At 41.6% G+C, this 24,005-nt stretch overlaps 1 protein-coding gene across 3 annotated transcripts in view; it reads left to right on the top strand.

Annotated features, from left to right (window-relative positions):
• Window positions 1-23,714, top strand: part of LOC137648803 (esterase OVCA2) — a 162,439-nt gene extending 138,725 nt beyond the window's left edge. For all 3 annotated transcript variants that reach the window (XM_068381957.1, XM_068381955.1, XM_068381956.1), the window contains exons 3-5: window positions 5,808-5,973; window positions 7,323-7,568; window positions 18,068-23,714. In XM_068381957.1, coding sequence (XP_068238058.1) covers window positions 5,808-5,973; window positions 7,323-7,568; window positions 18,068-18,232 — 577 coding nt within the window. In that variant the 3' untranslated portion in view covers window positions 18,233-23,714. The remainder of the gene's footprint in view (window positions 1-5,807; window positions 5,974-7,322; window positions 7,569-18,067) is intronic.
• Window positions 23,715-24,005: the final 291 nt, after the last annotated feature.

Below are 24,005 nucleotides of genomic sequence, written 5' to 3' on the forward strand. Positions count from 1 at the left end.
ATCGTATGGTTGGAAATGAACTAGAAAGAGTCTTATGTCCTGTAAGAGCTCTTAAGTTCTATTTAAAATGAACTAAACCTTTACGAGGCCCGTCTGAAGCTTTATGGTGCTCAGTTAAGAAACCATCTTTGCCTATGTCAAAGAATGCTTTATCCTATTTTATCAGACTGTTAATATGAGAAACTCATTCCCATCTGAATGAGGAAGACCAAGCTTAGCTGAAGGTAAGGACACACGAAGTTAGAGCTGTCGCAACTTCCGTGGCCTTTAAACAAAATAGATCTCTGCAAAGTATAATCGACGCAACCTATTGGAAAAGCAAGTCAGTGTTCGCGTCTTTTTATCTTAAGAATGTCCAGTCTCTTTACGAGAACTGCTACACTTTGGGACCATTCGTAGCAACGAGTGCAGTAGTGGGTGAGGGCTCAACCACTACAATTCCCTAATTCCATAACCTTTTTAATCTTTCTCTTGAAATGTTTTATTATTGTTTTTTGGGTTGTCCGGAAGGCTAAGAAGCCTTTCGCATCCTACTTGATTTGGCGGGTGGTCAAAGTCATTTCTTGAGAAGCGCCTAGATTAGAGGTTTTGATGAGGTCCTGTTGTATGGGTTGCAACCCTTCATACTTCAGATCCTAGGGGTCGCTCAGCATCCTAAGAGGATCGCGAGGCTCAGTAAGGAAGACGTACTTAAAAAGGCAGAGTAATTGTTCAAGTCGACTTCCTTACCAGGTACTTATTTATTTTATGTTTGTTATTTTGAATAACTGCTAAAATGAAATACAAAATACTTAGCTCATAATAATGTAAACATGTAATGCTGGTCTCTACCCACCCCCCTGGGTGTGAATCAGCTTATATGATCACCGGCTAAGTTTAATATTGAAAAATGTTATTTTTATTAATAAAATAAATTTTTGAATATACTTACCCGGTGATCATATATTAAAGGACCCTCCCTTCCTCCCCAATAGAGACCCAGTGGACCGAGGAGAAAATTGGTTCTTTGTTTACTTGGAGTACTAAGTACCTGCTCGACAGATGGCGCTGTTGATGTACACCCCCACCTGCATAGCGATCGCTGGCGTATTTTGACCGTAGGTTTTTCTGTCGAGCAACAGAGTTGCAGCTTATATGATCACCGGGTAAGTATATTCAAAAATTTATTTTATTAATAAAAATAACATATTTCCTATATAATCTATAAAAACTTTAACAAAACAAGAGGAAGAGAAATAAGATAGAATAGTGGGCTCGAGTGTACCCTCAAGCAAGAGAACTCTAACCCAAGGCAGTGGAAGACCATGGTACAGAGGCTGTGGCACTACAGTACTCAAGATTAAAGAACAATGGTTTGATTTTGGAATATCCTTCTCCTAGAAGAGCTGCTTACCATAGCTAAAGAGTCTCTTCTACCCTTACCAAGAGGAAAGTGGCCACTGAACAATTGCAGTGCGGTAACCTCTTGAGTGAAGAATTTTTTGGTAATCTGTGTTATCAGGTGTGAGGTCAGAGGAGAATATGTAAAGAATAGGCCAGACTCTTCAGTTTGTGTAAGCAAAGAGAAAATGAACCCTAACCAGAGAGAAGGATCCAATGTACAGTAGTACTGCCTGGCCAGTCAAAGGACTCACTAACTCAATGGGTGGCTGGTGGAAGTTACTGGAAAGGTAGTTTCAAGCACTTGAACTCCTTGATTCTCTGAGTAAAAATAACAAAAAGGGAAACTTTGGGTAGGAGAGCACAGTATTAGTTTGCATGTGTAATTCAATTAATGGTTAATTAGAATAGTATATATCAAGTTTAAGTACTCACATTTACAGCTGTACTTTCCATTATTATACATTATAATTTGGCTGAGTGTAAGTGTAGAAAATTTGCGTACAGTATGGTCAAAGTTCACTTCTTTAGACCTTGTCCCTTCCACAAGGAATTGTTTAGACTAACACAAGAAATAGCTCTCTTGGGTGTTGCAGATATTCTACCAATACCAATTTATGCAACCCGTCAAAAATGACGGCTAAATATTTAGATAGAAATACACACACAGAGACAGATTTAACCCATCCCACCCCCTCGCCCTTTCTTAACTGCAACCCGCTGGTTGGCAATTTGTGGAAGATTGTGGCTTCTGATTGTACCTCTCTGAGTACCTCTCTCACCTGGGTATGACTACTTCCTCTCTACCCTGCCACTCAGCACGACAGAAAAGAAATATATACTTTGTACAGCATATATAGCCAGACACTTGCCCTTTACTATACAGTGGAACCTCTACATACGAATTTAATCCGTTCCAGAACCAACTTCGGATGTAGAAAATGTTCGGATGTCGAAACGAATTTTCCCATAAGAATACATGGTAATTCATTTAATTCATTCCTCAGCCTAAAAACCCATAATAAATCCTTAATAAATGGCTACACATAATTACGCACAACAATAACATAACTGCATAATATGAAAGAAGCATGTAAAAAAGATAAATATAAAGAAATAATGAATAAAAAATGTGTTTTATTGTCACTTTACCTTAGAGACAGGCCAACGCAGGTGTAGGATTTGCTACCCAGGAGGAGACGGACGATCGGCGAGACGGTAGACATGGTGTTAATATGTTCTTTAAATAAATAATCTCTCTCTCTCTCTCTCTCTCTCTCTCTCTCTCTCTCTCTCTCTCTCTCTCTCTCTCTCTCTCTCTCTCTCTTGTTCTTCTTCACTGTTAGTGTTAGAGACGTCTATTAATTTTTTTTCTGAGAGAGAGAGAGAGAGAGAGAGAGAGAGAGAGAGAGAGAGAGAGATTAAACAAAAATGAGATTAAACAAAAATGTGTTGTGTACATATGATTTTTACCAGCGTTAACGAGTTGAAAGACAGTTAAATGTAACTAAAAAAACAATATCAGCGAATCTGAATTCCTTTATTAACTAAAACAAATATTTATACAAACACACTCGTGTGCGTATTCGCAAACACACACACACACGCACAAGGAGACACGATCGGTGAGGAGGTAGAGATGGTGACTGCGATAACATACCGTAACTTACACTACGGAAATTTTAATCTAACTAAGCTTATTTATTTTTTTATTTTATTTTTATATTTCATATTTTTCACATTTTTTTCTTTTGATTTTTTTATTTTCATCACTTTCAGTGACGAGTTACGGTATGTTATCGCAGTCACCATCTCTAACTCCTCCCTGACCGTCTCTCTTACTGCGTAGCAAAATTCTTGCACCTGTGTGTGTGTGTGTTTGTGCATACGCACACGAGTGTGTTTGAATCAATATTTGTTTTAGTTAATTAAGGAATTCAGATTAGCTGTTATTACTTTCTTAATTTCATTTAATTGTTTTTCAACTCGTTGACGCAGTTAAAAATCATATGTACTCTAAACACATTTTTGTTTAATATCTCTCTCTCTCTCTCTCTCTCTCTCTCTCTCTCTCTCTCTCTCTCTCTCTCTCTCTCTCTCTCTCTCTCTCGGAAAAAAAAATAATAGACGTAGACGTATCTAACACTACAACAGCGAAGAAGAAGAAGAAGAAGAAGAAGAAGAAGAAGAAGAAGAAGAAGAAGAAGAAGAAGAAGAAGAAGAAGAAGAAGAAGAGAGAGAGAGAGAGAGAGAGAGAGAGAGAGAGATTTTATTTAAAGAACATGTTAATGCTATGTTTAGAGAGAAACAGAAAAAGAGAGAAGTCTTATTTAAAAGAGCTTGTTAACGCTATCTTGGTTTTCTTTGCTTCACTTTTTTCTTTCTTTCTATTCATCACGCTGGCCCTTCTCACAAATGATCGTTGCCAACAATCTCTTTGTCCTTTATCCCTATCAATAAAAGGCGCTCTATCTCTTCCAGGGTATTGCTACGATGTCTTGTAATAATGGTGATCCCCTTCGATGGTTATTTGCTTTAATGGCTGCCTTCAGCTTGATGATCCTCGAGATCATAGGCCTATTCCGGCCATATTGTTTAGCCATACAGTATCACTCACATGCACACTGCTCTCATGTTTTTCTATAATTTCTTGCTTCAATTTTAATAAAAGAATTGCCTTCTTCCTGTACTGAAACTTAGCTTCTTAGGCACCATGATTATAGGTAAAATCACAAAGGAAATGTGAGAAAAGGAAGAAAATAAGCACTGTTAATAACAGACCAAACAGAGGACAACCACATGATACACACAAGAACAGAGAACTGAACACTCGACACTCAATGGCGTAATGTTTACTTAGTGTGTCGAAATAAAATTCGGGTGTAGAGTCAAAAATTTGCTCGAATTTTACTTCGGATGTTGGAAAATTCGGATGTAGATACGTTCGGATGTAGAGGTTCCACTGTATAGGGAAGGATTCTTTCCTTTTTCAGAAGACTGATGCATATGGTACTTTGTATGACATGTGAAATAGGCTGTCTTATAAGTAACAGGTTTGCATCCATGGTGTAGTGAACTCCCTATCTCTTAGTCAAAATAAGGAGTCCATGCTATTCGAACCAGAAATTGAATTTGAGTCCGTACTATTTGAGTCTGAGACAATTAATCTGTCAATGAACCAATTGTATGGAGAATTTAACCAAAATTAAATAAATGCATAGAATAAGGTTGCAGAAATTATAACAATGTCCATTCTTTGATATATCACATGTCAGCTTCCATACTGACTTGTCCCTTAAAATAATCTATAATACAGTCTTTTGTATGTAGTCAAATCATCATCATAGGATCCTTCCACATTTATCAGATATTAAGCACTAATAGAACAAAGTTTGGAAGCACTGAAATTATTTAGAGTTTTTGATAAGTATAAAAATGACAAGTGTTTTGAAGTAGAAGGTGCAATTTCCACCTTGGAAGTAATAAGGCTTGGCTTGCTATATTTGAACAGCATCTAGATGTACAGGTAGTAACTGGCTGTAATAGTGTGACATATCATTATAATTAGGATTGTTTGTATGTACTATATGAGGTTTTAGCCAAACTTTTCACTGCGTACTAGACTGTTGCCTGAATTACAGTTCCTAAATTACTAACACTTGCACAGCATAAAACTGAATTACAGTCCCTAAATTACTAACACTTGCACAGCATAAAACTGAATTACAGTCCCTAAATTACTAACACTTGCACAGCATAAAACTGAATTACAGTCCCTAAATCACTAACACTTGCACAGCATAAAACTGAATTACAGTTCCTAAATCACTAACACTTGCACAGCATAAAACTGAATTACAGTCCCTAAATCACTAACACTTGCACAGCATAAAACTGAATTACAGTCCCTAAATCACTAACACTTGCACAGCATAAAACTGAATTACAGTCCCTAAATCACTAACACTTGCACAGCATAAAACTGAATTACAGTCCCTAAATTACTAACACTTGCACAGCATAAAACTGAATTACAGTCCCTAAATTACTAACACTTGCACAGCATAAAACTGAATTACAGTCCCTAAATTACTAACACTTGCACAGCATAAAACTGAATTACAGTCCCTAAATCACTAACACTTGCACAGCATAAAACTGAATTACAGTTCCTAAATCACTAACACTTGCACAGCATAAAACTGAATTACAGTCCCTAAATCACTAACACTTGCACAGCATAAAACTGAATTACAGTCCCTAAATTACTAACACTTGCACAGCATAAAACTGAATTAATTACAGTCCCTAAATTACTAATACTTGCACAGCTTAAACTGTTTCTGTAAATTAATTTCTTTATAGCTAAGTGAAGTTGCATTTTATAGACCTCTGTGCTTGAAATTTATGATTCCTTTTTATTTCAGAAAGTTACTGAAAAAAAGTGTGGAATTTGTTTTCATGACTTCACCCTTAGTAGTACCTCCGTTTGAAGAAAATGAAAAGGAAGATGGTGGATCGGGTTGGTGGTTCAGTCAGCCTAATGACTATTTTAGAGCCCAAGATGAATCAGATTGCATTAAAGGTTTTGAGGTAAGAAGGATGATGTATCCATCTAGAATGGAGCCGTTTAAAGTGTTTTACCTGTACAGTATTATTATTGCTATGAATCTTCTGAATGGAGCAAGCTATAAACTTAATTGCCAGCTTGACAGCATCTGAATATATTAACCCTTTTACCCCCAAAGGACGTACTGGTACGTTTCATAAAAGCCATCCCTTTACCCCCATGGACGTACTGGTACGTCCTTGCTAAAAAATGATATAAAATTTTTTTTTTTTTCATATTTTTGATAATTTTTTGAGAAAATCCAGGCATTTTCCAAGAGAATGAGACCAACCTGACCTCTCTATGACAAAAATTAAGGCTTTTAGAGCAATTTAAAAAAAATATACTGCAAAATGTGCTGGGAAAAAAATAACCCCCTGGGGGTTAAGGGTTGGAAATTTCCAAATAGCCTGGGGGTAAAAGGGTTAAACGGCTATATTAACCGGCTAAAACACCCCCTAGTTTCTGAGAAGTGAATGACGATCCGCTTTATCCGGCAAACTACGTAAACGAAGCTTCAGAGTTGTATCTAAATTCTGTCTTAGATTAAGTGATTATTTGTTTCTATATGAATGAGAACCATAGGAGTATGAGTTCAGCGAAGCCAGAACAGCCATTAAAACGGTATTGAGTCATTTTAACTACCAACCAAAGATGATGCTGTCTATCCCACTTCACAAATGGCGTGCTTCTTTTCCTGGATTGTAGTTACACTTAATTGGGCAATCCCAAAGTCCTGAAAGTTGCCATACTAATGATATCTTACATGAACTTCACACTTTTACTCACTTCTACCTTACATACGATATACAGAATTTAGTTTAGGTTTTTGCAATACTGTATTCACTACATTTAAAACTCAAATATAATCACAGACCCACCTATTCACTTTGAAAAATAAAAGCATGAAAAGAATATTCTTTTAGGACAACTTCCAGAATAAAAACTCATTCTATCTTACAAAGTTTTTAAGTGTCCCCATCGCGAAATCAGATGGATAGGTATCTTATTAGTGAGCTCTTAATATTAGCTGAGTAGGATGCCTGTCGCATGACTGGAGAAAAACAAGTACTGCATAATGTAAAGCGTGTGTAGAATTAGTTTATTTTCAAAGTAAATACAGTAATTGAAAGTTAGAGATAGTTTGAGCATTGAATAAATTCCCTTGCTTCTCATGGACTGACATGTTAATGTTTTACGATAAATCTTAAATGATATTAATCTATCCTTTTTTTTTCATTCTTTCTTATTACTGTATACAGTAGTTGTCCAAAGAAGCAAAAATATGCTGAAAATATTTTAATCTTAAAATGATATAATCTATCATTCGCAGGAATCTCTTGCTGCTGTTGACAAACAGTTTCAGGAAAATGGACCATTTGATGGAATTTTAGGATTTAGCCAAGGTGCAGCTATGCTTGGTCTCATATGTGGTCTTCAACAACAAGGGAAGCTGAGTTATTCTTTCAAGTTTGCAATATTTATATCTGCATTCAAGTCGAGATCAGTTCCCCATCAGTATTTATACGGGGAAAAAATTACAATTCCGACCCTACATGTTTTTGGCGAAACAGACCAGGTAAGGGATGGTACAGTTTTCTTTTGTGTTTATTGATTGATAAATTTTATTTTGCATCTACTTGTAGTTATAGTGAAGTATTTTATTAACCCTTTTACCCCCAGGCTATTTGGAAATTTCCAACCCTTAACCCCCAGGGGTTATTTTTTCCCAGCACAATTTGCAGTATATTTTTTTTAAATTGCTCTAACAGCGTTAATTTTTGTCATAGAGAGGTCAGGTTGGTCTCATTCTCTTGGAAAATGCCTGAATTTTCTCAAAAAATTATCAAAAATATGAAAAAAAAAAAATTATAGCATTTTTTTGCAAGGACGTACCGGTACGTCCATGGGGGTAAAGGGATGGCTTTTGTGAAACGTACCAGTACGTCCTTTGGGGGTAAAAGGGTTAATGGTAAAAAGTTTTGATGATAAGCCATGGAGATGTAGAACGTGGATTCATACAAAACGTACATCCTAGAATGTGAGATTCCTTAAATCTGAAAATTAAAGATATTTCAAATTATAAACATTATAGCAGATCCATCAATCATAATGAGCAAAATTCTTGCTGGTGATAGCCTCAAGCACACTCATTCTGCTGGCTGAAAATTTGCACCAGTGAGCCATTGGTTGGAAGGAACTAACTCGCTCATTTTGTCACGTGTCTCTTGTCAGTAAAAATTATTCATAATCCCCCAATAATGTTCGGCAGTTCAATATTATGTATATATAAGTTTTGCAAGCACAGCTTAGTTAGTTAACAAACTAAAAGATTAGAAGATTACAAGTGGGTTTGTAAGACTAGCGATCCTATAGCTAAATCCAGAGAACTACTGTATTCTTCATGGCCCCTGTCTTGAATGGTAAGGGCTGACTGTAGATTTGGAGTTTTTTTTTCATGGTTTAGTAATAGGAACAACAGATATAAGATTTGATGATCAGTAATTAGGGAAAGCAGGTGTAAATTTCATGATCATTTGAAAGTGACAGCAATGTGTATTTGTGGTTATTGAAAAGTAGGAAGAAGTAATTGAGGCATTATTGGTGGTATTAGAAATGGAAAAGTTTATTAAATTCTTATTACAGATCTAGATATTAATCTCGCACCGTTCTAGCGATAATTCTTTATGCATGTTGCATAAGATTCTTCGCAATTCAGACCATCCTCTGCATTTAGATCTACTTAGACTATGCCATCCTGTATGTAGTACTAAGTGTCCAGTTAACTCAAAGTAATGCCTTCTTCAATATAAGGCTCAATACTGCACAGTATATTCTAGATGTTTTATTCCAGTTGTGACCAGATTGTGGAATGATCTTCCTAATCTGGTGGTTGAATCATTGGCACCTCAGAAGTTCAAACTTTTTGCAAAGGTTTTTTTTTTTTTTGATGAACAGGTTATCTTAAATTTCGTTTTTATAGTTTATATATGACTGATCTATTTTAACAATACTGATCTCAAAATCTTGTACATATTTCATTACTTCTTATATATGGTTTATTTGCAATTTCTTTTCTTCACTGGGCTGATTTCCATGTTGGATCCCCAGAGCTTGTAGTATTTAGCTTTTCCAACAGGTGTTATAGCTTGGCTAGTAACAATGATAATAATTATAGAGGGGGAAGGTTGCCAGAGATGGGGGTATTCTTAATCATTCTGATCAGCAGGTACACTGTAAGAGTCGTCTAGCCTTCTCGCCGAGATACCCCATCTTCAGATTAGTGTTTTTATTAGTGCTGTCAACTCATGTGATGAGAGTTCTAGCTGTTCTTTCATTTGGTACCAAGTAGGTAACTGGACTCACGAGGTACTTGCCCTTGTGGAGCACACAGATCATGATCCCAAAATGGGGTTTTGATGAAAGGAAAGCCTCATTTTGTTGGAGATTCTGTGTCGTCCTCATGGCTATCCCGTTTCCCTAGATTCATAGAGGGAGTTGCCTACTTTTATCATGAGAAAACGAAATGGCTTCTGGTGGTAAACAGCTGCTTAGTAGGTAATGCTGTCATTCCAGTGACGAGTAAAATTTCTCAGTTGATGGTGTGTCATCTGCTAGCAGACAAATACAGTTTGTTCCGTAACCGAAATACAAACCACGCTATTTACAAAGGGTATTACTTTTAGCGTAGCTGAAATGGCGAGCCATTAGAATTTAACGAGGGTGTATTACCCCCGCGCTAGTTAGCGGGGGGTTAGGGGAGTGGTAGCTAGCTACCCCTCCTCCCCCTCACACACAGGTGAATACTCACTTTCACTTTTGGCTCGGACTGTGACAGACGTCTCTGTCTTGGTCCTCGCTTGGCAGCCATTGTCTGTTTTGTCTTTACTTAATCGCTTACTTTTCATTTACTCAATATATATGTAAACATGTTTTCATGTTTGTATATATATTTGAGTATAGAAATAAGTAAGTTTCCTTTTCAGATGTGTGTGTGTAGTGTACGATATCTACGTGGAGGCCTCGGCAGTTAGGCCACCACGGCGTATTTTATGGGTGGCGATCGAGTTTGACTTATGTCTTTCTCTCTCTCTCTCTCTCTCTTGAGGTCGTTCACCCTTTTACTACGTGTTACTACGCCCTTGTAGCCTAGCTTCCTTTCCGTGTGGGGGGTTGCTACGCCGTACGTTTGTATCAATTAGTTATGAATCTAATTGTAGTTGTTTTTTGTTTTTCAGCTTGTAGAACGATTCCTTTCGGGGTTTTCGTTCTTTCTTTAGTGTTCATTCATTTTTAAATTACATAATTACATAGTTACATAATTATAATTGTTATAATTCTGTTTTGGTTACAGCTCTCCTTCCGCGAGTGTAAGTGGTTGTGAGGGCACGTGCCTGTTGTGTAATTCTTGTTCCTTTCCCTCGGGATTCCTCTTTGGAGCCTTCCCGGGGGAATGAATGTGTACTAATATTATTTGTTTTATTTTTTTACAGTTACCGATCTAGTTCGTTTCTGTAATATAGCAACGGTGTGAGCTGTCTGGTTGAGTCCTGGGGATTCGGCTGTTGCTGCCTCCCCCCTTGTATTTTCGTCAGGGGCGTGTCTCCTTCTACTGGTAGTACTCCCGTGTCGACGGACAGCTCTCCAGTTCATTTTAGAACAGTCAGGAGGCTTGCCTCCTTGGGCGGATAACTTTCCTTCCGAGGGAAGTTTTTCCTGTCCAGGCTTGAGTTTTTCCCCTTTTGGGGGGTTCTTCTCTTGCCTTTTTTTTCGTGCGACTATGCTCTTGGTGCTGAGCGGTCGCACCTGCAGTTTCGCTCAAGGGGCTGGGCAACTGCAGGAGCTCCTCTTCGGAGGATTGCTCCTTTAGGTCACTGGCTGACCAGTCTCTTCCACGAAGTGTTTCTCTTTCGTTCGCGAGAGAGTACACTCATAGAGACTCCTCTTCGGAGGTTTCTTCTGTTGCTGTTGCTGTTGCTGTTGGCCTCCCTCGCCATAAGGCCCACCGTCCACCTCGTCGTAAGGGCCTCTCATCTCCCTATAAGGGTGCTTGAGGCGCCTTTTTGGATCTCCGTTTGCAGCCTACAACTCCTTTTTCTCGATCTTCCGCCTTGGTGCAGATGGACAGCAGTCTGATCTCGTCTTCCGACGGGCAACGGTCTTCCCGACGGACAACGGTCTGCCCGACGGACAGCGGTCTTCCGACGGACATCAGTCTCCCGGCGGACAACGATCCCTTCGGGGCAAAGGGTTGCCCCCACGGGGGTTCTTCCCTTGCGTGTCAGGGTTTCCCTGCGCGCCCTTCTGCTCATCAGCGCTCTCCTGTTCGTCAACGCTTTCCTGTTCGTCAGCGCTTTCAAGATGATCTTCCCTGCGGTTCCTGTTGGTTCCTGTTACGCGCCCTGTGCGCCCACGTTCGCCCTCGCGATCTAGAACTTCGGTTCAGGTCGGGGTCAAGGACTCTTCTTCTTTGCGCAGGCTTCCACGCGTAGCCTTATGCTCGTCAGCGATCATCAGTTCGTCAGCGATCATCAGCTCGCCAGCGATCATCAGCTCGCCAGCGATCATCAGCTCGTCAGCGATCATCAGCCCGCCAGCGATCATCAGCTCGCCAGCGATCTCCGGATCGCCCACGTGTGTTACAGCCGGCACGCCAACGTTCTCCAACACTTCTGAAGGAACATGGTTCGCCAGCTACTAGCTCACCTGCGCATGCTGATCGCCATCGCGCGACCCTCAACTGCGGATGCTGATCGCCATCGCGCGACCCTCAACTGCGGATGCTGATCGCCATCGCGCGACCCTCAACGGCGGATGCTGATCGCCATCGCGCGACCCTCAACTGCGGATGCTGATCGCCATCGCGCGACCCTCAACGGCGGATGCTGATCGCCATCGCGCGACCCTCACCTGCGGATGCTGATCACCATCGCGCGACCCTCAACTGCGGATGCTGATCGCCATTGCACGACCCTCAACTGCGGATGCTGATCGCCATCGCGCGACCGCACACCTGCGGATGCTGATCACCATCGCTCAACCCTGCGCATGCTGATCACCAACGCGCGACCCTCAACTGCGTATGCTGTTCGCCATCACGCGATAGCCCACCTGCAGATGCTGTTCGCCATCGCGCGACCGCCAACCTGCGCATGCTGATCGCCATCGCGCGACCCTGGCATGCTGATCACCATCACGCGACCCTGCGCATACTGATCACCATCGCGCGACCCTGCGCATGCTGATCACTGCTCGCGATCGCTCACCTTCGCATAAGCGCTCACCAGCTCACCACCGATCGCTTGTTGATCCATATCGCCAGCGGTCCTCCTCGCCTACGCGGCAGCGCGTTTCCTCGCCATCGCGCTAACGCTTGCGTTCGCCGCCTCGGACTCGCGCTCATCCACCTGCCCACCCTCACGACCGCTCGCCTGCGCGCCCGCTCGCCCGTGCAACCGCGCGACCGCTCGCCCGTGCAACCGCGCGACCGCTCGGCCGTGCAACTGCGCGACCACTCGCCTGCGCGCCCACACGCCCACGTGCCTGCACGTCTACGCTCATGCTCTCCAATGTTCGCCCACGCGCGAACCAACGGTTTTTTCCATCGCGCAGACGGATGGTGTTCCGTCGCGCGAACCTACAGTGTTTCTTCGCACAAATGTCGGCTTATTTCTTGCAGTATCCATTGCTCGTCTATGGGTTATCGCTCGCCGACCACCAGGAATTCCCGTCGCGCGAGCTCCAGGGCAATTGCGACCACGATTCCCAATGGGGTTTTCGCAGCATGACCAGTCTGGCGAGTTCTTCTGGAACGTATTTCCAGAACACTGTCTTACCCCGTAAACACAGAGCATGGCACTTGCAAGAATAGGAGAAACTTAAGGGAGATCTGAGCAACACTCCTCTATTCCTGAACCTGGGTTAGCCCTTCCCCGTCATTCCCTGGAAGGATTTTTGGCGGGGGGGGCTTTCCGTTCGAGATTTCTCCATCGGACAAGGGGTGACTGCTTACCTCTTCCTCTGGGAGCTTACCAGGTTCTTTCCCTCCTCGGTTACGGCCCGAGGTTTGGTTCAAGGAAGATCAAGTGTACTTTCCTCCTCTCGAGCTCAGGCACCTTGGCCTTTCGTCGTTAAGTATCTAATTTGCGGACAAGCTCGATGTTGTACCATCTGGACGCGCTGACTGAGGGCTTCCTTCGGGTGTCTCATCTGTGGAGGTCGACGACCTCAGACACCCTTCCATCCTTGAGAAGAGTTTGTTTGTGCCCAAGGACAGAGACTTAGACAGCTGCTGTGCGGAGTAAATCGACTTCCGGTTTCACTCCTCCAAGGCGCTTTCTTCCAGACTCTGCAGGGCTCCAGCGCCCTTTTCTTTCAACCACGTCGGCCTAAGTTATCGGCTACGACAACTGGGACAAGGTGTCCAATTGCAGTTTCCTCCTGTCAGGAATAGATGGCACGGGAGCCTCCCCCGGGGGGCATAGTCCTAAAAGGAGTTCACGAACTCTAGGATTGCAGGTTTTTTGCTGGGAGGATGCTTAAGGTTACTCATCCGAATGACAGCTTCCCGATGCCCATTCCCGCACAATCTCTGTGAGTAGCCAAGGATATCGCGCCTGCCGTCTCTGTCAGCGAATTCAGTGTATCTGAACCTCTATGCCATAGCGTCAGCAGAGTTGCCCGGTTGGGCAGAATGATCCATACCTTAGGCGAAGGTCTTCCTTAGGATCATCGACGGCTTCACCCCCGGCCCCCTCAGTTGATCCTTTCTTGTAAGGAAGGATCTGAGAGGGGATGTCCATAGTCGACCTCTCAGCCCCGATCAAGTTTGTCGAACAAACTTCGGCCAGCGTAGACCAGCAGAATCGATCAGACTGGTAACGAGGCGACAGGACTCCTTAAACCCTGGATCGGAAGGACGGGTACTTTCAGTTTCCATTCCATCCATCTTCCAGGGTGCTCGTCGAATTCAGCCTAGACTGCAAGTATTCCTGCTTATGATGCAGTGTGGCTATCCCGCCGTGGCATAGCAGGTTTGTTTCCCCAGAGAACTCTCCCTGCCTTCCTCTTGGCCGCTCAGGTGCAGGCTTCCGCCTCCTCTGCTGTTTGGAGGGCTGGTCAACTCCGGTAGACTCGGGTTTCGACCTTCTTCAGCGCCGGGACAAGCTTCCGGATGCTTACCATGAGTGTGGGCTCATGGTATTTTGCTTGGAGCCTTCTCTTCCTCTGCCTCAACATCTGGAGTATCTGGCCATGATATTGAGTCAACCACCTTACCACATTGGAAACCCCGCTTCTCGTCCGTCCAGCGAGGTTAAGCAACGTCGGTACTTGGATGGGTGACCACCTGGGGACGCCAGATTCTGTTACCACATCCTCCGAGCCTTCCTGTCGGTTGACTGTGGCAAGACTGAGGAGAGTCACAGTACCTGTTCTCAGTCAAGCAGAGCTTTCAGCCCTACCTTGGAACGTTTCCTAGTTCTTCTTTCCTCATTGACCCGTCTATAGTCCGAACGGTCACCTCAGGATAAGTTCCATGTGGGGCGATCCAAGTTCCGGTGGCTTCAGGCAATGTTTAACCGGACTCCCTGGCCCTATGGGACCAGCGGAACTATTAGACCTGCAATGGGTGTTGACCTATGGAGCCTCTTGATGGTAGTGGATATTCTCGTCCTTTCCCCACATTCTTGATGCGGTTCTCGGACTCGTCAAAGGAAAGGGGGGGGGGGGGGCATGTTCCGGTCCAGGCCTATGGTCAAGACCTGAAGGATACCTCTCCATCATTCAGGCAGGCTTAGGGGCCTTAGTCTGGCCCCTCTTCAGATCCTACAGCTCCTGCCGAGTCGCCCCGTTGCGCGTCGACTTCATTCTAACCAGCAGGGGACGCATTTTCACACCTTCACATCTTGCAGTAGAGATACCGGGATGATTGAGATTCTCTCAATACCACCATCGGCTCTCTCATTCCAGGCAGGGGAATGTTTCTCTCAGACTATCCGAGCAGAGCCTCATAGAGAGAGTGTACCTAGGGGTCTTTGACCTTGGGTAACCAGCAAGTGCTGGTCTGGGGGACCTGATCGCGACACCTTGGAACCTCAAGCTTCCGCTAGTCTTCCCCCCAGTCTCAGACCCCGAGACTCTGGCAAGATGCATTCCGGTGATGGTGGGACAACTTCGACGCCTGCGTCTTCCCTCCTTTTTGTCTGCGGACAATGGGCCTCAACAAGACCAGGTTGTCTGTCAACCTCTCAATGGGAGAGCTCCACTGGGACTATGCGCAGAACGGTTTCTGGACCCTCTGCTTCCCCTGACGGAACTCCCGGGAGAGCTTCTCCCACGGCGCAGACTACTCAAGCAACCACACTGCGACATCTCTCCCGAACCGGGGCGTCGCTTCGGCTTCATGCCTGGAGACACTACGCTTCCTCCTCTAGAAGAGACAACCCGCTACAGTCGCGGTACGGAGGTCGCGTCATCTGCGATAGTCATCCACAGGGGTCTCCCAGGCAAAGTGAAGAGTCTAAGGTGGTTGGTGCCGTGGGAGATATACCTCTTCCCTTGAGGCCTCTTCTCCAGCAATAACGGTCTTATTGCCTTTCGGCGGGAGGAAACTCCCTTCCGCTCTCGGCAATGAAGCCTGTCGCTCAGCCTTTCCCTGACCTTCAGGCTTAAAGGAATAACTTTTTCCTGCCCGCTGGATCTATCCTCGCTCATGCGAAGCTACGATCGTCCCTGCCCTAGTCGGAGGAAGACCTCCAACTTGGAGCATGGCTCGGACTTTTAGTCCTTTAAAAGATCTTCTCAAGACCCTTTTACGACAGGCCTCGGATTGTATTCCGCCTTGGGTCTTCTGCTCACTCTGGCCACGGCCAGTGTGTAAGCAATCTTCTTGGTCTCTTACTACTCCCCCCTTTCTAAGGAAGAGGGGAAGGCAACATTCAGGCTCGCTCCTGAGTTGTTGGCTAGACTCAGAATCTGAGGGTCCCGGCCCTTCGGTCCGATTCATTCAAGATTTCGAGTCTCCATTCTGTGTCTGATGTCCCAAGACCTTCTCTTTCTTGCCAGTAAGGAATCGAGAGGTTAGCGCTGGGAACAGCTGCAGTTTGTCCTCAGTTGCAGCCGATTTGGGAACACAAGGAGGACATGGGGGAAGAGTCACCAGTATACCTCTTCAGCCCGGACTCAAGGACATTCATCTCGACCTGTCTTCAGACCCTTCCCCGTCACGTCGCCCTACAGCACGATGTTGGATACATCGCAACGTCCCTCGCCTTCGAGTAATACTACTCTGTGACGCAGGTGCTACAAGCTGGAGTCTGGAAGCGTCTGATGACCTTCGCAGCCCGCTTCCTGCAGGGCGTGACCCACAGGAGTCTCGATACGTTTTCTATCGCTCTGTGGTGGCTACACAACAGCTGGTCTAACCTCAGGCTCCTTTTTGGACAAGTAGCAGAAGGTTGAGGGCATTGTTATCAGGTTTTAGTCTGCATGAACGAAAGAAGTATGTCTGGCCTTACTACTTTCTTCATCATCCCCTCTACGGGGAAGCAGCATCCTGGTCTCTGCATAGCTGACCTCGAACCTCTGCAGGTAAACCATGCTTCCTTGTGTTCCGAGTATTGAGTCAATACTGTCGCGTCCCCCATACCCTGACGAGGTGGTATTGGGAACGTCCTAACCCAGAGTTCCTTCTGGAACTCCAGGTCAATTGCCTAGGACGAGTCACACTTCTTCCTTCACACACAAGCTTACGTAGGCCACATGGTTCCTTGCGGAGCAAGGAACTTGTGAGGTGCAGGGACTCCTTTTCTCTAGTGCGACTCACTCGGATTCTGAGTCCCCGGGTAAAGCCAAAGCCAGTATGGCTGGGGACTTTCCACCCTTCCTAAGGGATAAGTCACCCTTTGTAAATAGCGTGGTTTGTATTTCGGTTACGGAACAAATGACAAATTCGAAGATAATTTGTATTTTTCCTAACCATACAAACCTTAGCTATTTACACATATTTGCCCGCCAGCCCTGTCCCCCAAGACAAGTCTTACCTCTAAGTGAAAGTGAGTATTCACCTGTGTGTGAGGGGGAGGAGGGGTAGCTAGCTACCACTCCCCTACCCCCCCGCTAACTAGCGCGGGGGTAATACACCCTCGTTAAATTCTAATGGCTCGCCATTTCAGCTACGCTAAAAGTAATACCCTTTGTAAATAGCTAAGGTTTGTATGGTTAGGAAAAATACAAATTATCTTCGAATTTGTCATATTAGAGATGCTGTGGTTGGTTTCTAGAGAGCCTGGAATCCGTTGGGTCTTCCTTATAATACTGTTCAGTACACTCTTGAGTGTGTTCTGCCTTGATGATGCATTGGTCCTAGGGCAGGGAAGATGATAGTTCTTTGGTATAACTAGTTATATTGGATTCCCTCTTTTAGTAAAACAGGAAGTCCTTAAAGACTAAGCAGTACCTCCTAAGAATAAGGGTTTCGTCATGTCAAAATCCCTTTATTTATTACATTATTAGCCCCAATCCAAACTAATATTGACATAGATATTAAGAATACTTTAAAGATTTCATGCATTCTAACACTATAGCATGCACAGTTATCTATCATACTTGAATTTGGACTATGTACATTACTTTTAAGATAATCTATTATTGAATTTGAAAATTGGGAAAATTGATTCAATCATTATAGTAATACTGTATTATCCAGTTACTCTTTGTGCTCTCATAGTGAGATATAAATTGAAAATACAAATAAAAAGGAGTATGATTCCTATAACCCCGCCATATTGTTTCACTGGCTTTGTCATTGAAATTCATAAATCAGAGAAGCTAAGGCTAAAGTATTCTCCCAATTCACCTATTTTTTCTTAATGGAAAGTTTTTCAAAAGGGCTTAAAGTCTTTTTATATCAAAAAAATTTCAGACAAGAAAACAAATGGATGGAAGAAACAATATCCCACACTACTTTTTTCCCAAATTGTATTTTGTTGATGGCATTTCTAGAAAAATTCTTTACCATGATTATACCAGGCTTTGCAGTGAATAATTATCTACATACAAGTTCTTCTGATCTTCTAGGTGATTCAGAAGCCAATGAGTGAGGAATTCCTTGAGTGCTTCCATGATCCCCAAGTTTTGATGCACCCTGGAGGTCATTTCATTCCTACAACAGCAGCGCAGAAAGCTGCTTACTTGAAGTTTGTAGAAAATATGTGTGAAATTTGTAAGGAAGAGCCCTGCTAATTATTTTAATATGGGCATCTTAGCAGTTGAAATGAGACAGTTCCTAGAAAACTTCTAAGTGAAAGTGCACTTCCATTTCCAAAGATAATTTTTACTGTCAAGTATTTCCAGTGTTATATTGACACATATTTTATGCCTTTATATCGCTCATTGAGTCTGATCTGTATTGGCCACTGGCGAATGAGAATATCATATCGTTAGAGGATAGTGGCATGTGTAATCTTGATTTTATTGTAATTGTTTTGTTATTTTATATTCAAATTTTTTTATTCTGAATGTTTTATATCACTGGACAATGTTTTTATGTTGCGAAGTAATGGGTAATTTATCAAAGCTTGATGCTTAAGTCTTTTAGACTTGTTTTACATAAACTCAAGATACTAGCTGCTGCCTGGGAAAATGTTTTTGTTATTGCAGATTCGAAGTTGATCAGTTGGCAATGATGTAGGATTCCAGGTGTTTATGAATATATAAAGGTAAGGAAATATTGTATGGTAAATCTGTCTTTGCTCAATTAATGCAGGCCTACTAAAGGGTTTATTTACAATAGCCTTTATGATGAGACTCTATAAACATCAATACATGTCTTCCTTATCTGATGACCTTGCCTGTATACTATTTCTGTGGTAGTGGATATTTCACCGTTGTATTTCTAAAATATCTACCATGCTCCGTGTCAGTAGAAATACTTCTTAAATATCTACTTTTAGTTTTTAGTGCCTTTATTTTATTTAGACTCCACATAGGGATTACATATAAAATATGCTTCCTGCAATTAAATACCAGTGAATGATTAAGAATTCATTCAATTTTGCAAACTATTTTCAAATTTCTAACGTTATCAGTTTTTTTTTTTTTTTTTTTTTTTTTTTTTTTTTTTTTTTTTTTTTTTTCTTTTTTAGTTTACGGTAAATTCTACATCCCTTGTTTCATATGCATCAATGTCCTTCAGTGATATGTTCTGTCTCCTTTTTCCTTTTCATTCCTACACGCATATTCTACTAACCTTTCGTCCTTTAAAATAGGGGATATGTCTTCAGTGGTGCTAAAACAGTCATCGAATCAGAATCATTAACTTGGGGGATCGTAACAACAGGTAGTATGAGGGGGGAACCCCAGCCCACCCTCTTGTCACAGAATAGCCATCTTTGTCTTGGCTCCATCAGAAATGAATGTACTGTTGCACTGCTCTCTCAACTGTTGGGTCTTTAATTACATTTGTTTATAAGTGCAGGAGCTCTCATTTGTAAGTGAAAGCTCACTGAAAGGTAAGCACGAGGAGTATGACTGTAAGCAGCACCCTCCCCCCCTTTCGAGTGTGGTTCTCACTGTTCCGATCAGGAAGATGATTAACTCGGATCGTAACGCATCTCGGTTCTCCTCCATCTACTGTGAAGTATCCATCAAAGATTCTGGTCTTTCGAGGAAGACCTCTACCAAGCCTTCAGGATCGTATATTTCATCTGGCTCTGATATGGGGAAGGTCCTGGGTTTCTCCAAATCCCATAAAGGCACCAGCAGCTTCTTCCTCCTGATGGTGTTGAATCCTGCTCCACCCATTCTTGCTCCTCCCAGGCTCAGTCCAGGAGGCTTGTTAGGCGAAAGTAGAAGGGACCAGCCACACAAAGGTATGTACCCTGCAGTCAGTATGGGGATGCCTTCCCTTGCATATTATCTCTCCATCTTCTTTCTGAATCTGTTCCAGACCTACCTTCCATGTTCCATCTCTAGACATGGGACAGAGGTGGAACATCCTGGATATTTCTACAGCAAGTCCTGTAGAATTTTCTCCGGTCTTCTCCTGTGGGCTCTTCATGAGTTGGGGACCTTCTCGATCTTATCCCTCTGTTTAGGTTGACTCAAAGATGTTTGGTGTCACGTAAGGCAACTGCAATGCTACTTGAGGAGGACTTATTGTAGCCTTCTCATTAGCCCAAGCAGGAACAAGAAGGAATTGTCCATACCCTGTATCTTCAAACTTGGTGTGGGTGCTTACTTGTAGATGTGACTTCCTTGCCATCTCAGGGAATAAATCACAATCCTAGGCTTGACAATAGCCCTCCGGTTTACCTTTCAGTGTACTTTGAATTGAAGGTTCGGACCACCTTTGCCTTTCTCTACCTTATGAATGTTGACCCTTAGACACCATTCCTAGCACCCTGAGGTAGCTGTTCAGAAGTTGTGTAACACTTCCAGCTCCCTCACAGGACTTAGTGTGCATCTCGTCAAAAGGTAATGAGTTCGACATAAGTTTCAAGAGAGATAGAATGGTGCTTCTACATCTCTCTTGTTCCTCTCTTAGGGAATACAGCAGCTGCAACCATTACTCACTGGTTGAATGTCTAAAGCAGCTTTCTTGCAGACTGCATCTGTCAAGAAGCAACTCCTTCATTCTTCTGCTTGTCAATGTTATCTCAGTGTTAAGAAGATAGGTTTTTCATGTCCTAGAACCGGTTTCCTTTTAAGCCAGTATCTTACTGGCTGAGGCCCTATCAGCATCTACATTCCTATGATGAGCTATTATGAGGTTGTTGAAATCACGTTCCTCACTCCCAAACGGAACTTTAAATGATGACATGTCCAAGAAAGAAAAGAACCTTTCTGTTTGGTTCTAGGGTACCTCCTCCCTCCAGTGAGGAGTTTCTCTATTTTAAAAGACAAAGTTTGTATGCACATAAGAATAAATAAAAAATTTTATAGGTAATTTGTATTTTTCATAGTTATACAAACCCAAACGCTTTAGATTAAACTTTCCACCTCAACCACTCCTTTTAGTGCTAGGTGTAGGGAAAAAAGTGGCTATTCTGTGAAATAAGGTGAGCATAGCCTTCCTCTCGTGCCAGCTGTCATTACCAGCAACCTTCTTAACATTTCAATTTATGTTCCAGCACTTCTGAAGAGGTATCCCCCTATTAAATTATTCCAGTTTGTATAGCTAGGAAAATTAAAATTAACGGTACTTAAAAAGAAAATTTATTTTTCATCAGTTACCACCTTCAAATCCCATTTTCTCAAACTTTTCGTCTGCTGAGAACTCAACTCTTCATAAAACATTTTCCTGTAACTCAATTATGCTTAATCTTTTGTAATACTCTTAATATAAAGTCGATACCCAGACAAATTTCCTTCAAGAGTTTATCTCCCGCTCTTTATTCAGAAATTTGACCTTTGTAAACAAAGTTTATTCACTTTAGAAGTAAATACTTCTACTGTCTACAGTATCTTTAGAGCAGTGGTTCTTAAACTTTTTTGCCTTGCGCCCCCCTTCTGCATTAAGCATAGATCCCATGCCCCCCCTCCCCACCCTTGAAATTTCTGCCAAAGTAGAAAGTATTATTTCAATAAAATAAACATTGTTCATAGAAAATGGGTAAAATAAATATATTATGATGAAACAAAAGTTTATCATAATCTTTTTTCAAACTGTTTTAGCATTATACAGATTACAGTTATTACATTGATAGAAAATACTGGAAAAAAATACAAATTACTACAAAAATAAACATAATTTTTACTCTTAATACAATCATTCATGGATCATGACACATCCAAAAATATTACACATCCTCCTTAGTAATTGATTTATCCATATTTATGTAGTATTGTAAAACAAAAGCCATCATAATTACTACATTTTTATTTTCATTGTTACTATTTTAACTACTCGCGCCCCCCTTGAAAGCTCCTGGTGCCCCCCTAGGTGGGCGCGCCCCCCAGTTTAAGAATCACTGCTTTAGAGGGTGCCATTATAGGCCTGTCAGTATGGTCGATACCCAGACAAATTTCCTTCCAGAGTTTATCTCACTCTCTTAATTCGGAAATTTTACCCTTTTAAACTTATTTTATTCAGCTCAGAAGTAAATAGTAATACTGTATAAAGCATCTTGAGAGGCCTGTCAGAATATTCATCTAAGAATCTGGGTTACCTCTTTGGATGCCATATGTACTTTCTGACAAGTTCTTCAGAGTTATATAATCCATCATCTGATTGCATTTTGTTCAAATATCTGGGGGGAGTCCCTTTACACATCCACCATTCTTGATGAGAGTTGGTTAGAAGGTCACCATCTATTAGATTACTCTGCTCTTTCATTTAATTTGGAGAAACTTAAGTGTAAGGTTGTTAACAATGCCTGCATTATTCTGTATATTAACGGGCAAGTGCCATTAGGGTGTGCATACCCAAAATTACTTGATTTGTGTAACATTATCATCCACATTCTCAGGAGGGGGTCTAGGCAAATTCATCGACAACAATTCACCGACAACAATTTACCGACAACAATTCACCGACATACACAATTCATCGAATATACATTTCACCAAAACCCGAGAGAAAAAAAGGGAAAAGTAAGAATGTTTCCGTTAACCACCAATTAACATAAGACACTCAGGTTTCGGTGTAATGTATATTCGATGAATTGTGTATGTCGGTGAATTGTTGTCGATGAATTTGCCGGCTCCCCTCAGGAGGTATTACATTATCACATTTTATTATCATAAATCATACATTCCCTTTTCCATAAAACTATTATTGTTACTGATACTGTACTCATAAACTTAAGGGAACCAGCCACCATGTATTGAGATTTGCTTCAAAATTCTTAGTTTCTTCAGAAGGTTTAGATGTATATTATGCGCTCTTCATGCTAAAAGTTTGCATCATTCAGACCAATTATTTTTTATATTTTCAATAAAATTGTTTGTGTAGGATTAAAATTTTTTTCTTAACTTTGGAAATATCAGTTGTTTTTAAAATTGTTACATGATAACTGTAAATACAGTTTTCCGGCATGAGGTATTCAGAAATTTTACATTTTATTTTTTTTTTTCATTTTTATTTTTAGAAGTTTTTCTTCTAAAATTTGAAAACCTAAATGTTTCATAAAAAAATAGAATTCACCAATTAACAAAATTGGTCTGTCGAAAAACCTTTTTTTTCCCCTTTCGAATAATAGATTTACTTTTAGAATTGGATTATAAATAACGGTGATTTATTTAATTATATGAGGATGAATATGTTTTCTATATAGGAGCCTTCAAAGATTTTTAATGTACTGATAATCATAGTTTTCATTTTTGAAAAATTAAGGTAATACTGTAATATCCAAATTACCCTTCTTGTGGTTTAATTCTAACTGGTTTACATATTCCATCTGTTCTATTGCGGATTCTTGAACTGTGGCTCCTGACACCCCCCCCCCCCAGAATTAATCAGCTGATGTTCTATCCAGGACACCATGACGCATCATAATTAGATTCTCTTTCTTCTTTTCATGCTAACTGTAAACATCTACTGTTACATGGTGTGTTTATTTATTTTGTCAAGTTTATTAGAATTATAAAAACATGCAGAACGACTATGTTCACAATAGTAAACAAAGCGACATAATTACTCTCAATTATCTGCGGAGCGACTCACTCAAGTGAACTGTCGGCCTGTCACAGGTGTATCGTAATTTTGTGAAGTTTGATAACTCTCCTTTAAGTGTGTTACTGTCAGACATATGAGGAAAAACTTAATCATTACGGGAATACTGAAGTGGCCATACAAATGATACATCTCTGTCAAACTTGCGAATACAGATACTGTAACGTAATGAAGATGATGTCATAATGAAAAAAAAGCCATATCTCTGTTATTTAACAAGATAATCAAATGAAATATCTGGGATGTCATACAGTGTTTTCCTCCCAATACACAAAGTAACTCATTTTATGATGACTGAAAAAATATTCACAAAAAAATCATGGCAGCTGGTCCCTTTAAGAG

This window comes from Palaemon carinicauda, chromosome 10 (assembly GCF_036898095.1).
Source record: "Palaemon carinicauda isolate YSFRI2023 chromosome 10, ASM3689809v2, whole genome shotgun sequence".
NCBI classification, from domain to species: Eukaryota; Metazoa; Arthropoda; class Malacostraca; order Decapoda; family Palaemonidae; genus Palaemon; species Palaemon carinicauda.